This window comes from Fringilla coelebs, assembly GCF_963513975.1.
Source record: "Fringilla coelebs genome assembly, chromosome: 3".
NCBI classification, from domain to species: Eukaryota; Metazoa; Chordata; class Aves; order Passeriformes; family Fringillidae; genus Fringilla; species Fringilla coelebs.
The window spans coordinates 6,077,747-6,093,629 of record NC_140030.1 but is presented as its reverse complement, the minus strand read 5'-3'; the positions used below and the strand labels follow the sequence as shown (position 1 = coordinate 6,093,629).

Here is a 15,883-nt window from a genome sequence, read left to right as displayed (position 1 = left end):
GATCACGTATGAGCGCTGCTGAGCTGCAGGGGACACAGCTCCTGGGAGAGGAGAGCACCATCAGTGTGAGGAAAGATGTTTAAAGCAGGGCAGACACTTCTGCACTGAGTGCCTGAGAGTTTTAACCAAGCAGGCACAGAAGGGGAAAACAAGAAATTTATAAAGCACACAGTGGTTATTTATGTCTAACAAGGAGGGGTTCACCAAACCCTAAATTCTAATGTGTTTCAGAGAGCAGCCCTTCAATGGAGCTGTTGAGAAAGCAGACACTAAAGCTCCCCTTCAAAAGGTTTAAATGACAATAAGGAGTATGAAGAAGTTCTTCAGAGCTGTGTGCAACTGCAGTTGGAGGTAAGCCAGGCAGTTTGCTTAAACCCAGCTCAAGCACCTGCAGAGCACTCAGTGCCAGCCCAGTGGTCTGGGCTGCTTCATGTCCCCTCTCCCTCACTCGCATCCACTGACACCTATGGAGGCTTAGGGTGGGATAAACCAGCTTCTAACTCACACATACAGCTCTTCCTTGATCACTGTGGACAGGAGGTGAGTCATTGAGTCACTATATCAAACCTTTAGGCAGCTACAGTTAAGGAGAGTCAATCCACATGTCCCTTTACAAAAAGGATTTCTATTTGGACTGCCTAGCTGATGAACTGAAACACTGAATTATTTACATTCACAGCTCTATTGCTGAGCCCACTTCTCTAGGCAACACTTCTGTCTACAGAGGTGATGATTTTACTGCAGTGCTGGTTTTACAAACTATTGTTCAAAGACATCAAAAAAGGCCAAAAGTGGAAGGGGGGCGATGGTGCAGATCATCAAAGCCAAAAAGTGTCCAGGATGAAAGAAAAATTCTGTTCTGCCAATTTAGAGTCTATGGTGATAAGAGACCCAAGGAATGAAACACAAAATTATTACATTAAATTATTGTTGATTTAATTGGTATTCTAGAAATGTGGAACCAGCTCTATTAAACTTCACATGTCTACAGTGCTTCATAAATTCACTAGATAACTGAATTATTGAAGCACATTGTTTTATAAGAATCTGAATTTGGGTCTTTGATTGCACATGTACACATGAAAAAAACCCCAAACAAGTATTCCATGAGTAATTCCCTCTGAACTGGTAACCTGTGGTTTGTGTCAAACAGTAATCCTGCATTGTATTTCCAGGGATCTATTCCTTTCCAGCTTCCATACTGCTGAGTAACACAGGTCTGAGTTTTCAAAACACCAAAAATTATTGTGAACACCATCCCTTTTCAAAGAGCAATCTCTGTCTTTGTGATCCATTTTAATACAGTCATTTAAAATTGGGCTTTGCAAATCTAATCTGGGATTTCACATACAGAAACGAAACCAGACCTGGGACTACAATGATGCCTGCATGTGCCTTTTTCTTTCCAAGAAAAAGCTGCACCAATGTGAAACTGCTGAAACTGAAAAATAATAATCTACTTGTCTCATGACATCTGAAGTGATACTCTGGAATAAAATTAGTTAGATCTCCGTGTATAGCAAATTAAAGTATAAATGCAAGAGCTGGAATCATGCATTTCTTCCCCAGCACACTTCTGTGGTGCTTCAGAGGTGATGATTTTCCCGTTGAGCTCTAAGAGCAATGAAACAAAACACCACCAAGTGCTTCTGACTGCATTGACACTGAAGGCCACATCTACTGCTGCAGGAATGCAAGAATGAGAAAGTGCATGAGGATTTAAGGAAGCAGACAACTAATTGGCATTACTCACATGGATTACAGACAGGCAGGAAGCAGATTCTGCACTTGTAAGCACCCTGATTAATACCTCCCTTGGCACCCTGAATTTAAATGAGCAGGGCTACTAAAGAAGCAGGGCATTATGAAGTGGGAGTAAAGTTCACAAAATATAGTGGGAGAGTTTGAAGAGGGATGGAAGCATTAAACATTTATGCTGGCAATAATCAGGTGAAAGGGTTTGTCTTCCCACGCTGTGGGAAAGATTACATCTCAGAACCACAGGAGAATGGGCAGCATGTTAAGTTTGGATAAGTGAGGAACAATTACTATGTTCTGTCATGAAGAAGAAACACTGGAATCATGGAGTACTTCCCAGTGTTAGGAAAATCTTCAAACATGTTCCCCAATATTCTTTAGGCAATATCTGTAAAGTGAATTGTCACCTTTGTAATGTTTCTTATGTTGCTGCAACTGCAGTGTGAGAACCTTACTCTCCCTACAGCTAAATAACATGAGTTTTAATCTCAGCAGTTCACACAACCCAAGCTGAGTGGGGCCTGTGCAGTACCTGACTACTGAAATCCTGCAGGAGGTGATAATGATGCCTTAGTAGATAGCATCATTTCTAAGGTATGTACACTGCACTCATTATGGCAGCTGTAGACACACTTCAAAGTCAGCTTTAAACAATTCCTTATGCTGTCAGAAAAGCAGCAGGGACTGTTCACCATTCCACACCAGACAAAGCCCCCACCCAAGAAGGTGAGTGAACAATGGGTTAATCCAACACTGAGCTCCTGTTCCCTGTGGCTGCAGCCTGGGCTACCTACCTTACAGCTAACTCCGGCTGTCTGAGCTACACCAGGCTTAGTACACTTTGGCACTACAATATCTGCTAATCTCATCTGATTCCAGCCATCTCCTAACCAGGGTGTCTAGTCTAGGCTAGTCATCAAGCCTCCATTCAGTATCAATGGCAAGGGATGAGAGTCCAAAGGGCACTTCACTGCTCTCTAAGGCAAGCATTAACATATGAATCACTCTCTGCAAGGGCCTGTGTCTCTTCATTCACTTCAGAGGAAACCTACTCTACAGGTCTGATTTTTGGAGAGCTGAAAGCCACCCACAGCACACAGTGAGCCACTATAGTGCTGAGTAAGCTGGTCTGCTGTAGATGAGATTTATAATAGGGGATCTCAGCAGATACAGGCACTAAGGAACCCAGTTCTTCATCTGAGTAGGGACTCTGGCGTCCCAAATATACTGCAGCATGAGATCATTAGTCAGTTTCTTCCCCTGAAGTTTCAATTAAGTATGATATTCATCCTCATTTCCTCTTCTGCATTCCTTGTCTGGTTAAATCAGCATCTGTGTTTCACGTCTGGGATGACCATGTTTCAGTGGAGAATGAAGTTTATATGGAGAATAAAAATAAATTCTATAAAAACTTTAAACAGAGATTTGGAATAGACAGTAAGCAAGTGCTACCTAAGTACTTCACTTACACTATTCTGATGCAGAGTTTCCAAATATATTCACCCCGTTCCTTATTTCCCAAACCACTTTGGAAAGTGAAGGGAGATGTATAAGAGGTGCTACACTGAAGAGTAAGAAAAAAAAACTGATATTAGTAGCTACAAGCTAAATGCATTTCAAAAGTGACAATGTCCAACAGTTCCCTTAGAAGAAAATTGTGGAACAAATGGTCTGTAGAAAGCTACTCTAATGCCTTTTTTAATAGCATCTTCCTCCACAGGACCAACATGGAGTAGAGTCACAAAGTTATAAAAAGTCACTGTCCCTGGAGGTGTTTAAGGAAAAACTGGATGTGGCACTCAGTTCCATGGTCTGGCTGACATGGAGCTGGTTGCTTCTAGACTGGACTTGATGATCTCAGAGGTCTTTCCCAACCTAATTGACTTTATGACTCTGAAATGGTCACCCCTTTTCCTCTCCCCCTAGTCATGCCCTCTGGAAATACAGAATGAACTCACTTCCACTGTTACTTCATTTGTGTGATTATAACCCCTTTTCCACATCTCTATGTGAATGGAGATTACAAGCAAAACTCTCTTATCGTACAACTAAGCAGCACAACTACATAGAGGGGCCATGCTTTTATTTGTAGCTTGGAGGGACACTTTGAATACAAACAGCAATAGCTGCAATATGAAAAAAACCCTGTGATGGCCAAATTACATGCCAAATGTACTAGGAATAGATTTGCTTGGAAGCAAGTGTTCCCTCTACCATGGGATGGAAACAATCTGTTCTGTTGACAAATACAAACGAAAACTGCATTGCTGTTGGTAAGGACATTTTATGGAATGGTTTTATGCTCAGACTGGTGCATTTGTTTTACATAATCTTGTCACCATAACAGTGAATACATGGTCACTCTGTCACCTCTCTGAGCAGCAGTGTCCTCCTATGGAGAGAGTCCCAGTGCTGTCACACGGATTGCTGAGATTTCAGAACTCAGCAGTTCTGAGTTCTTACAGTGCAAGAATTCAAGCCTTGAGTGAACTAAGCAGATTTTGCTTTGACTCACTCTATGCACTACACAAGCAGAAAAAAAGTAACAATCACCAGAAATTATTTTGTCTCACAGTCTGCTTCTCAGACAATGAGATTTTATGCATGAGCCCCTCTCTAGCCACAGTGGAAGAAATAAGAATGAGCTGGTCCTTGGGATGCAGCTACCACCCCAACAGTCCCAGGTCACCTTGTCACAGCAGCATGCATCATGGAATCATAGAATCATGGAATCATAGAACTGTAGAATTATAGAATAGTTTGGGTTGGGAAGAACCTTAAAAATCATCTGTTTCCAAAGCCCTTGACATGGGCAGAGAGACTTTCCACTATCCCAGGTAACTCCAAGCCCCATCCAACCTGGCCTTGAACACTTCCAGGGATGGGGCAGCCACAGCTTCTCAGGGCAACCTGTGCCTGTGCCTTCACTACTGGTTGAGGTAACTGTAAGGAGCCCTGCTCTGTGGGTTGCACACTCATCTCAAAAGTAAACCTAAACCACTGGCATATGCAGTGTCTGTCACCTTTGGTGGGGAACACTTGAATCATCACACCAGCCTCTTACAACCTCCGGGAACGCTCAGGGCCTCCAGTCCCCGACTAGAACAGTTCTGTGAAATTACACATATGCAAAAAATAAACCAGCAGTAAATGATGGTGAGTGAAACTGTCTTGCCTTTTACACTGCAGTACGGACCTGATGTTGTACCACTGGAAACAGAAACACTGCAACTCCTTACTGGGGACCTGGTGACAAGGAAGTCAGGTCCCAGTTAGTGGGCCGTGCTCATGCCCAGATATGTTAATGATGGTCACAGAAAAGAACCTAAACCTCTCTAGACCATGGTCCTGCTGAACATTTCTTTGGCTGTACAATCACATTTTGCCTCGTTTCTTACAAAGGAGCATTAGCATGCATACATTAAGCTCTACAAAGTCATTCAGAGCAACTTTCAAACCCCAAACCGCCCATTCTGCCTTCCTGTGCTTCCACAGCCACTGGGATAAATCCAGACCTACCCAGCCAAGCTCAGCAGAGATCTGTCACTCTGAAAGACACCAGAGAGAGCCATGGATTTTCTAACTTTGGTTTGGATGAAACCCCAAGACTCGCTCATCACATCTCGGGGCATTTAGCATTGACTTTAATTAAAAACCTCCCCATGCCAAACCACATGCAGATGCAAACCGACGCCTTCAACGTCTGCAGCGCATTGCCCGAAAAAGCTGCGCTGCTCCATTCACTCTGAGGTAGATGCATGAAGTAGGAACCTGCCTGTAAAATTTCCTCTTGTTCTGCATAGTCCCTCTCTCTCTCTCTCTCTGCACTGCCCCAATTTACCACAGTGCAAAAAAACCCCCACAGTCAAATAAATATAGTCTTGGGAAGGAAGGGGGGCTGGTAGAGTGGTTTTTGAAGGCAGGCCAGAGACTATTCGAAAGGGGGGACACACAGAGTGTTTTAGCTGCTGTGATAATTCTGCATAAAGAGATGTTAAGGCTCTAACTCCTTGCTGTAGCATGCCATGTGTCCCTGAATAAAATTACTGCCATGCAGGCTGTTAGCAGAGGAATGCGTAAACAGACAATGTATCCTTGCATCAGTTCCACAAAATGTTGCACAACACAAATGCCTCTCGATGTGTCATTTCCTGCTTGGCCACCAGCCCAGCTCCTGACAGGCAGTCAACAAAAAAAGTAAAAAAAAAAAAAAAGAAAAAAGAAAAAAAAAATAAAAAAAGAAAGAAAAAAGAAGAGAGAAAAAAGGAAAGAAAAAAAAGAGAAAAATTAAATAAAGAAAGGCAAACTGAAAGATTTAAAGCTGTTCTACTCCAAAGCACATTCCACTCGCCTCAGACTTATCCCTCCACCCTCTCTGCCTTTGAAAGAAAAGAAGGAGAACTTCCTAAAAACTGTTATGGTTTTAAGTCGAGGAATCTCAAAAATCTCAATCACTTATCTGCGTTTTATAAGCCGGGTCGGCCAAACAGTTAATGTGGGGGCTGAGCAGAACCCCTGGCTGGCTCTCGCTGCCTTCCGCAGCGTGCACAGACAAAAAGGCGATGTGATGTTTGCTCATACCTTTCATCACGTGTGCACCTTGCAAGCTGTGGCAGCAGAGAAACGCTCAGGAATTGAATGAAGCAGAGCAGTTTTCTGCCCTGAAACACTTCAGCTCAAAGCTCAGAGCTGCTTTTCCATTCACACTGATAAAGAAAGTTGGGGGTCGGTGACTTTGGAGCCTACCTTTAATTAGAGACAAACTAAAGTTTCTGGAAGTCAGGCAAAATAGAAAAATATATAGACTTCTCCTCCCTCCTTCCTCATCATTCCCCCGTGACTGGGTTTGTCCCAAAAGCGGCCAGAAAGGAGGATGTGCCTCCTATTCTAAAGGTACCACTATCAAAGGGCAAATCATGTTTTGTAGTTCCAGTGAGGTAAGGCAAAGGCTAGGGGGGACTTAGGTAAAGATTTGGGTGGTTTCTTTGCTTTCTTTTTTTTTTTTTTCTCCTTTGACTTCCTTTACAGTAATCTCTGGCTATCTGTTGGTCAGTTATGACCTCATGAAAACTTGTCTGGAAAACTTCTTTCAGCCCTCCCAGCTGGAAGGCAGCTCTGCTGGCTAAGATCTGCATATGGCAGAGGTTTTATACTGGTTATGAGGAGAGAAAAATATCTGCAGGATTTCCTAATGATTCTCAAAGATCTTATACAACCCTGTCTCTAGACTGCATCACTCAGAGTGCAAAGCACTGTCTCAATCCAGCACAGAAACTGCAACACATAAGATGTCCCTGGACAGTAATCTGGATAGACTGGAAGAGGTTAGGTAAAATTAAATAAATCTTTTCTGAGAAAAAAATCATCAGAAGACCTTTTCTCATATAGAAATGGGCAAGTTTTCCTGACAGAGCAACCTGACATCACTGTCTCTATTAAAATATTTTCAAATAATAACAGAGAGGCAAGGCAGCAAGCTTCTACAAGCAGATGTTTAATACGACTAAATGGCACTTACATTTAAGAACCCGACTTTCTGAAGTGCTGAGCATCCAATACACCAACTGGAGTCCCTGCATGCCACGACTGTTCAGCACTCCTGAAGTCAGGCTCTAAATGTCTGTGATGTCTGTCATGGCTTTGCTGCTGCTGCTGGGAACCTTGAAGCGTTCGTTTGCTTGAGTCAACTTGCCAACAGAAGGTCAAAGTGCCTTGCCTATAAACAAGCCTTACAAATTCACGATCTAAAGCATGATGTCATGTCTTAAAATGATAAGCTGGCAACAAAGTAAATGACATTTTGTAAAGATGTGCATAATTTTATGTTTACACTCCTTAGAATGAAGGTTCTAATAAGTCATTGGTTGTGTTCCTTTAAAGGGAAATTTTATAACTGAGATGAATCACAACTGCAAAAGATCAAAGTTAAAAAACATCAATGATGCCATGGGGTACTTTTTAATCTTGTAATGAATGATGATCATGTGCTCTTATGAAGTTGCTCCAACTGCCAACGCCAGATGTGTATATTAAGAAAAAAGTTGTTTGTGATGTGACAGCTCTGGTTGAGCTGCCAGAGAGAGGAAAACTAGGATAACATGCTTGAAACGTTGAAGTGAAATACAGATCCTGGCAGAGAGGGGCACTATTTGCCGATACATAATTTTTTAAGACAAACACATTTGCTATCAGAGCTGCTCCTTGAATTCCTTATTGCCCCCAACCACCCAATTTTCCTTATGCCACATAAATGCCAGGTACATTCATTGAATGATTGCTACCAAACTAATGTATCTACACAAGTACAGGGTCTCTAAGAAGGAAGTAAAACTTCAGTGAAACTCACAGAGCTCACTGGAACTACTCTTTCCCTACAAACTCAAGTTTAATGATGAGCCATTCCAGACATGTATGAATCCTTTCAGAATTACTTGAAAGGATAAGATCGCAGTATTCCACCAAAACACCAAAGTACAAATGGACATTCAAGTTCAAATTCTACTTCCTTAAAAAAAAAAAAAAAAAAGAAAAAGAAAAAAAGGGAAAAAAGAAAGAAAAGAAAAAGATGAAGAAGGACATAATAACTCCATGTAGGCCATAAGAACTCAGTTACTGAGCATTTCTAGGCTCAGGTATTCAAAGACACTGGCAAATGGGTATCTGCATACAGAGGCCTCTTAGGTCAAAAGTGAAAAATTCCAGCAGAACTAGGAGATCTTGTTAAATTCTATGAACACAGACTCACTTTCAATCCACAGATCACCAAAACATCCCCATGCCAGGAGGATCCCTTTCTGTGCTGCACAGGGTAATCCACACTACTCTCCACAAATCACTTTCAAACCACCCTGCTCTTTCACCATGGTTGTGTCCTCTGCCAGGAGATTTCCTCTTTTGTAGATGCATTAATACATGGAAGCAGCCTCCAGACGGGAATGATGATTCCCATCATGAAATACAACTTACTCCCTGCTCTTTACTCCATGAATTAGCTTTCCCAGTGTCCTCCAAGTAAGTTACATGGAGCATCAGCTGCAAGTGAAAATTAAAAATGGGAACTGACTCACAGAGAGAAGACAGAACAAAAATTCCCCTTCTGTGACATCAGGACACCTCAGCTTTGAGTAGGTAGCGCCACAAGCACGTACCTAAAGAAATGTATCCAGAGCTATTTGCTTTTTCTTAGCTGTTCCTAAAGAAATGTATCCAGAGCTATTTGCTTTTTCTTAGCTACTCTTCGAGGTGAAACTCTCCAGCATGGACAGTTCTTACAGGGAACATTTCAGTTCCTACCTCGGTGTAAGAGGAGGTGACTGCAGCGTGTATTGGCACAAGAAACACTTAACTGCATGAATTCTGTCTACACCTTTCTACTTCTGTCTTTGTGGTAATTTAAACAAAACACCATGAAAGCTCCTTGAAGGTCGTGTTTGTATGTGAAGATCAAAGGCAAAATAATTATTTGAGATGCTTCCATTATAGAGATTCTTTTAATGTGGTTATTCATCAAATAATTCTTAATCTCTAAGTGTAATTTAAATAATGCTATACCTGGCTAATCCAATCAATTTAGAGTAATTTCTAGTTAGATTAAGAAAAAACTCCAGAACTGGCTCATCAGTGATACCCATATGATGTGAGACTGGTTACCAGCTAAATGTGCTAGACAGAGAGACAGCCAGATAAATCCTGATGGATTAAGCAGACTTGACTGTATCTAAAAATAAGTGATACCCATAAAACTGCTAGGACATGACAAAACACAATTGTCATTAAAGTACAGCCATTGCAAAATAGATAAATCATGGCGAATAGATTCTTAGTGAGCTTGCATGGCTATGAGATAAACATGCTGCATGAAAATCTGCTGGACTATGTTTTAAAAAAATATATTTTTTGTGCACAAATAAGAAACAAAGACTATGCTGTTGATATACTGCTTTTTTATCTTTCTTTGGCCCCTGGGGGTCTATGATGAGTCCATAGCTGAAAACCAACTTCAGGTATGATGAGATTAACCAGGTGCATTAATTATCTGATGGCAAAAGAATTTAAGGGCAAACAAAAAGGCACTATATTATATGTTTCCTCTCTATGCTGGGACTGATTCTGAAAAATCAGGCTTCTGTTTTGTTCTAAACGTCTTCAGCTGGAAGCTTACAGGAGTTCAGGAAATGCAGCACGTTGCAGGATTGTATCTATTGTGTCTAAATCAGATTATATATAAATACACTGGGTTTAGTTCTCATTTACACTGGCAGATAATGTATCAAGACCTTGATGTGAATGAAAATCAGGTTTGGGATTGCCCAAATACAGCCAAGCACTTAAGTGAGTGTTTAATGCAAGTATGTGTGTGGTCCAATAGACTCCAAATTAACCATGCACTCACATATTTTACTGAGCAAAAACCAGTGTTTGACAAAGATATACATATTTCATTTACAGGTTTCTGTTAAGCAAAATTAAGCAGGCATAAGAGCAGAAAGCAGGATATAATACTCACTTCTTGGCTCTCTTGGCCCATCCACCGTAACCTTTATAGCTCTGTGGTATGTAGCGACTTGGGGGGGATTTGTCAGGACAGTTATTGTCAAAGTAAAGCTCTTCCCTACAAAGGGAAAAAACAACAAGGAATGAGTGATTACAACATGAAAACAGTCACATGCATGTTCAGTAAAGAATCAGTTTAAAATTATTCCCTGTCGTTACCACAATCGTGAAAATTAAAAACATAACTGACCATAGGAGTTTTCCTCCCCTTCAGTTTTACTCTATGTCAAGAATACGTCCATGTGTTGACAATCTAAATGTTTCTTATTTAATAATGGGTCATCATACAATGACAGAACAAAAGTGATTCACTGCTGAGGACAAGCCAAATTCTTTGCTGCATTGAAAGTGGTGTAAATCCAAAGCAAGTCAGATAATTTAAAAATTTACTCCAGTTTCGCAGCTGTGTGACAGAGAGCAGAATGTGACCACATGTTATTTACTTCACACAGTTTTATCATTTCATTTGTTCGACTTGACTACAATAAGATGAAGAAAGAATATATTTTCCTTCTGGGAGATGTTTTAACAGGGAGTCAGTGTCTCTGTCCTTCATATGCCAGGGCTAATATGATGATATCATTATTATGGAACATGCCTTTTTTGCCTACACATATTCCATCTATGAAATACCAAGAAAGCCCCCAACTTTCCTGTGAGGGTGAGCAATGTCTGTGTGCACGTACTTTGCTATCGTCAGTCTTCATTGTTGGGTTTTTTTTTTTTTTTTTGCTTTTCAAAGCTTGAATTCAGACAGAGATTGCACAAGACCATCTACAGCCTTCAGCTGAATGAAAACGTTAAAAAGAAATAAATAAAGGGAGCTGCCTGCATCTGAGCACACATTCTCACAGGCGCTGGCCCCCGTTTGGGAGACTCACTGACAGTTGTAATCTGTTAGATATGCAACGGTTACTCATGTCAGATAGTCAAAACTGAAAACTGTTTCAAGACAGGAAAAGGTGGGCGTACAACAGTGACTCAATAAAACAGTCAGCAATCTTTGGCCTTCATGCTCATTTAAGCTGCTACTTTACCAGACACTTAAAGCTCTTTCCCCCCCCCCACCCCCCCACCCCCCCTGGGTATATTTGAACATTTTTGCTGCTAGGGCTTTTCCTCTCGCTGAACTCTGAAGGCATTCAATCAAGGCACAAATCTTAAACGATATGTAACAGCACAAACTTAATGCAGTTTTTTCAGGCCTAATACAGAACAGCTTATATATAAGGCATAATACAGAACAGAGCTTTGTCTGTCAAATCTAGTAATTGGTCTTTCTTTCTGGTCCAAGTCATATATCCCCCAAACCTGCCTGAGACATGCATCATTTATTATCAGGAGTGCAACTTCAAACTGTCTTGGCTGTAATTTTCATGAACTAGAATATGACATAGATTTTTTTAAAGGAAATACAACTGTCATTTAGAGTAAAATGATTTTCCAGGTGAAGCTGTGCTCCAGCTGTGCCCAGCTCTCTGGGAGATGCAGGTTAGAGGGAAGGTCAGGACCCTGGCAAATAGAATTATAGAATGCTTTGGGTTGGAATGGACCTCAAAAATCATCTTGTTCCAATCCCCCTGCTATGGGCAGGGACACCTTCCACTAGACAAGGTTGCTCCAAGCGCCATCCAAGCCTGCCTTAAACACATTCAGAGATGGAGTATCCAGAGATCCTCTGGGCAACCCATGCCAGTGAGTCACCACCTTCACTATTTCTTCCTAATATCCAATTTAAACCTGCCCTCAGTCAGTTTAAGCATGCAAAAATCTCAGGATGCTGAATTCTGTCCCACTGGCATGGCGGAAAGTGGTTTTTCACATTTTCACTAGAAAAAGGATTATTTCCTAAATCATCACAGGAGCAGAGTTAGGTGGAGTTAGGTGTATTTTGGATGTCCAGTCTTTATCCAGTCCTGCCCACCTGCTGTGCCTGAGGTGAACAGTGTGTCCTGTCAGCACAGGGTGTGGGCAGACTTCACACACACAGCAGCAGCCCGGCAGTGCCTCCACACTGCTTGTTCAGGGCTGAGATGTGTCCATGCCTTTTATCCCTCTCCAAAGAGGAATTCAGCCCACTGCACACACATATATATATATATATATATATATATATACATATACATATATACACATAGTTCTCCAGGCTCAGGTTTTAAGGCTTCCTTTGGCACCAGCTTACCATGCCAAAATGTTGTGACCATTAAATTGTATGCTGATGACATTCAGATCAGATCACAGTAGCCTTTAGATGATCAGTAGAATATTACTGGTAAAAAAGACACTAAAAGGGGCTTTTCTATTGCTTTTCTACACACCTTTAAGTGAAGAATTTGGCCTTCTATGCTATTGTTCTCTTTACACAACAAATCCCTATAAGTGTCTATTAAGACAAAAAAAATAACTCAACAAAATATGCTATTTTTAAGAAGCTGCAAAATCATTCTGTAGAAAAGCACCGCAATATTTTTTACACTAAATATATCTCAACAGGATACAGTGGCTAGAAAAAATGCATTCCTTAATAAAAAGACTACATTTGGACTTTGACAGTGAGAATTTTTGAATAGTCACCTCCCAGCCAGCCTGAGCTGAAGAGGTAAGCAGCTAATTTGAGAGGGAAATTTGTTTTGTCCCCTAACTGGTATTTTACAAACCAAAGTGTGGATGAAATAACACTGACGAAGGCCCCTCACACTCCATAAACCACAGAGCCTTTCATTGTGGAGAGCTGCACAGCCCTGCCAGGGCACTCCAGAGCTTTCAAGAGATGATTTACATATTACAGGATTAAGAATGAAATAAATTTTTTAAGGTCCCCCATTTCAGTGATGCTGATGCCTTCCACAGCTATTTCACAGCTATCCCTCCTCAGCTTCAAAATCCTTTAATGCACTTTTTATCACCTTTCTTTATTGCCTTTAGTCATTTCAACTATCCACTTTCAGAAGCTACAGACTAATTGTAGCTCTCTTTTATTAAATTCCCCAGCCAAGCAGTCATCTGGCACTATTGCTTCAGTGTGTCTAAACTGTGCATTCCTTGTTATTCACACATGTGAGCCGAGCTGACACAGAGGAGGATGAGATGGACATATGCTGAAGCACAAGGCAAACCCCAGAAAGGAGCTTGAAAGGAGACTCGGCAGCTTGTGTGTGCGTGTTGCATATTTTTTCAGTTAGATGCTAATGTGATTAAAGTATCGGGACACAACAAAATTAAGGTTATGATCCTTTGCTTATTGAAGACAGGAATTCTTTCTTCTCTGTGCTGTGGATCAGGCTTGTAAAAGTGAGCTACTGCCTGAAAACCACATACAAACAACTGCGGCATTTGCATCAAACACTCCAGTTACTTACTCTCATGAATCCAAAAAGGTGTTTAAGAGAAATTATGCAAACAGAAACGTGAAGCTTCTGTCAGGCAAACAAAATGAATACGTATAAAAATCGGGTTTCTCCATTCAGCCATGGGAAGCAAGTAGAAACGTGGGAGAGGAGGTGAAGTGGTAAGTTGATGATTCAGACCTCACAATCAAATTTAGAGATACAGAGATCAAAGCACGAGCTGCTTAGAAAGATGTAAATCTCAAGTCAGGAACAGGTGTGGATTAGTTTCTTGCCACCGAAAAATAACTTCTTTATTAGTTTATTTTTTCCTGCTCTACTTCAGTACTTGTATTTACTGATATTTGTCTAGGTAAGGAGCTTTCTCACTTCTGTTTGCAACTACTGATTTCTTTTCCTTCTATTTTAAGCAGAGTTCTAAAATCCATCATCAATGATAACTCTCCTTCTCTCTTGCTCTCTCTTTCTCTCTCTCTCTCTCTCCCCCTCTCTGTTCTAAGTCTGGAAGACAAGTCTGGACCAATTTCTCCATCCTGCCTCTGGCAGGAGAATGCAGCATTTCAGATCCTCCACCGAGTCCCGGCTGCTTCAAAGGAAAAGCCCTACTTTCTTCCGTTAAGATCATAAGAAATATAGGGGGAGGGGGTCAGCTCTGTTTGGACATAATTACACTTCATCAAAAGAAGCTTTCTTCATCTTCCATGCGTGAAAAGTCTGCAAGCAGTTAAGTCTGTCTTTTTTCTTCCTTTTTTTTTTTTTACTTTTTCTTTTTTTTTTTTTTAAATATAAAAATTGCTACTTGGGAAACTAGCCAAAACTCAGAAAGCCAATATAGTAAAACAGTGCACACCCTTTGTTTTTCTTTGAAGTCTCTTAAATAAATATGTTGAGGGTTTGAAAAGTATACTATCACTTTTCCATAGATTCTACCCAGATTGATCAGAGAAAAAGTCTATTCCAAGTCTGCTAGATAAAAATATAAATTAAACTACTGGAACCAAATTTTAGGAGCTCTGTGTTTGTGTCTGTATCTGTATCTACTGAGGCTTTAGGCCGTCTATTTCATTTCCTATGCTTTAATAAAAAGTATTTATCATAGGTTTGAAATGAAATCCTCAGATCAGAGGTAGTGCATCACATTTCAGTCCTTTTTCAGCACTACTAAAAGGCTGATACACTACTGAACTTCTACTGAAAAGCAGTAGAGATAGAGCCAGAGAACTTTCAAACCTAATCCGTCAGCAGAATAACAAAGCAAACTGATTATTTAAAGAAGGCAAATGGAAGAGATAGGCAACACCTTATTCACAGGGGGAATAACCACTATATTTATGTTGCATTAGTGTTGGTAAAATTATTCTTTCTTTCAAGTTATCCTCTATTATTAATTCTTTTTAAGTTCTAAAATGATAAAGAGAATTTTTGGCTTGGTAATTAAAATAAAGAATAGTCACTGTAAGTCATGCTTATGGACTCACTTTCACAAAGCACTTGTAAAAATGTGCTGACTGATTTGGACTATCTGGGCCTCTGTCATGTGTTTTAAATTTTTTTTTGGACAAAAACTTTTCTGTAGGATGAACTGCAACTGCTTTCTAAAGAATACCACTGTAAAATTTGCCTTATTGCTAATTTCCCAGCACAATTATTCTGCCTATTTTGCTTTGTTTTGCCCCATGCAGGGCTAATTCAGAAAAAAAAAAATAATTACTTCAAACACATAAAGGGAAAAAAATATGTAGTTTGGGTCAATGTCTGATACAACACTACTCTGAAGACTGCTGCAACAAGAACTGCAGTGCCAGCTTCCTTTGAGCTATCCTTTCAATCATTACCTGAAGTTTGAAAGCTGCTGTGTGACCCTTAAAGAGGAATTCTCGCAAATTTGCAATCATTACAAAAGCTTTCTATAAGTGCAGTGCAGTTTTCAGATTATAGGAAACTCCTAAAGAGCTGGAAGACAATGACAGCACTTTACATCTTAAGAAAAAAAAAAAAAAGAAAAAAAAATTGAAAGTTGCCCTGTCATTTAAAGTAAAGGTTGAATTTAGTTCATGCCCAATCTTACCAGCAATTCATAAAAAGTCAACCAGCTTACTCAAAAGAAAAGTGGGGGTGATTTTCACAGGTTATCAACAGTTTGGTTTAAAGGGCAGAAAAGCCACTAGGAAGCTTTCTACCAACAGCTGCTAAGCCTTGAAAGATTTAAGTCCCTAAAGAATACA

At 40.5% G+C, this 15,883-nt stretch overlaps 1 protein-coding gene across 3 annotated transcripts in view; it reads right to left on the bottom strand.

Moving 5' to 3' along the window:
* RUNX2 (RUNX family transcription factor 2) overlaps positions 1–15,883 on the bottom strand; it is a gene marked incomplete at both ends in the record, with an annotated part of 213,030 nt that overhangs the window by 132,618 nt on the left and 64,529 nt on the right. For all 3 annotated transcript variants that reach the window (XM_084203333.1, XM_084203334.1, XM_084203332.1), the window contains one exon: positions 10,265–10,369. In XM_084203333.1, the coding sequence (XP_084059459.1) occupies positions 10,265–10,369 (105 nt within the window). The remainder of the gene's footprint in view (positions 1–10,264; positions 10,370–15,883) is intronic.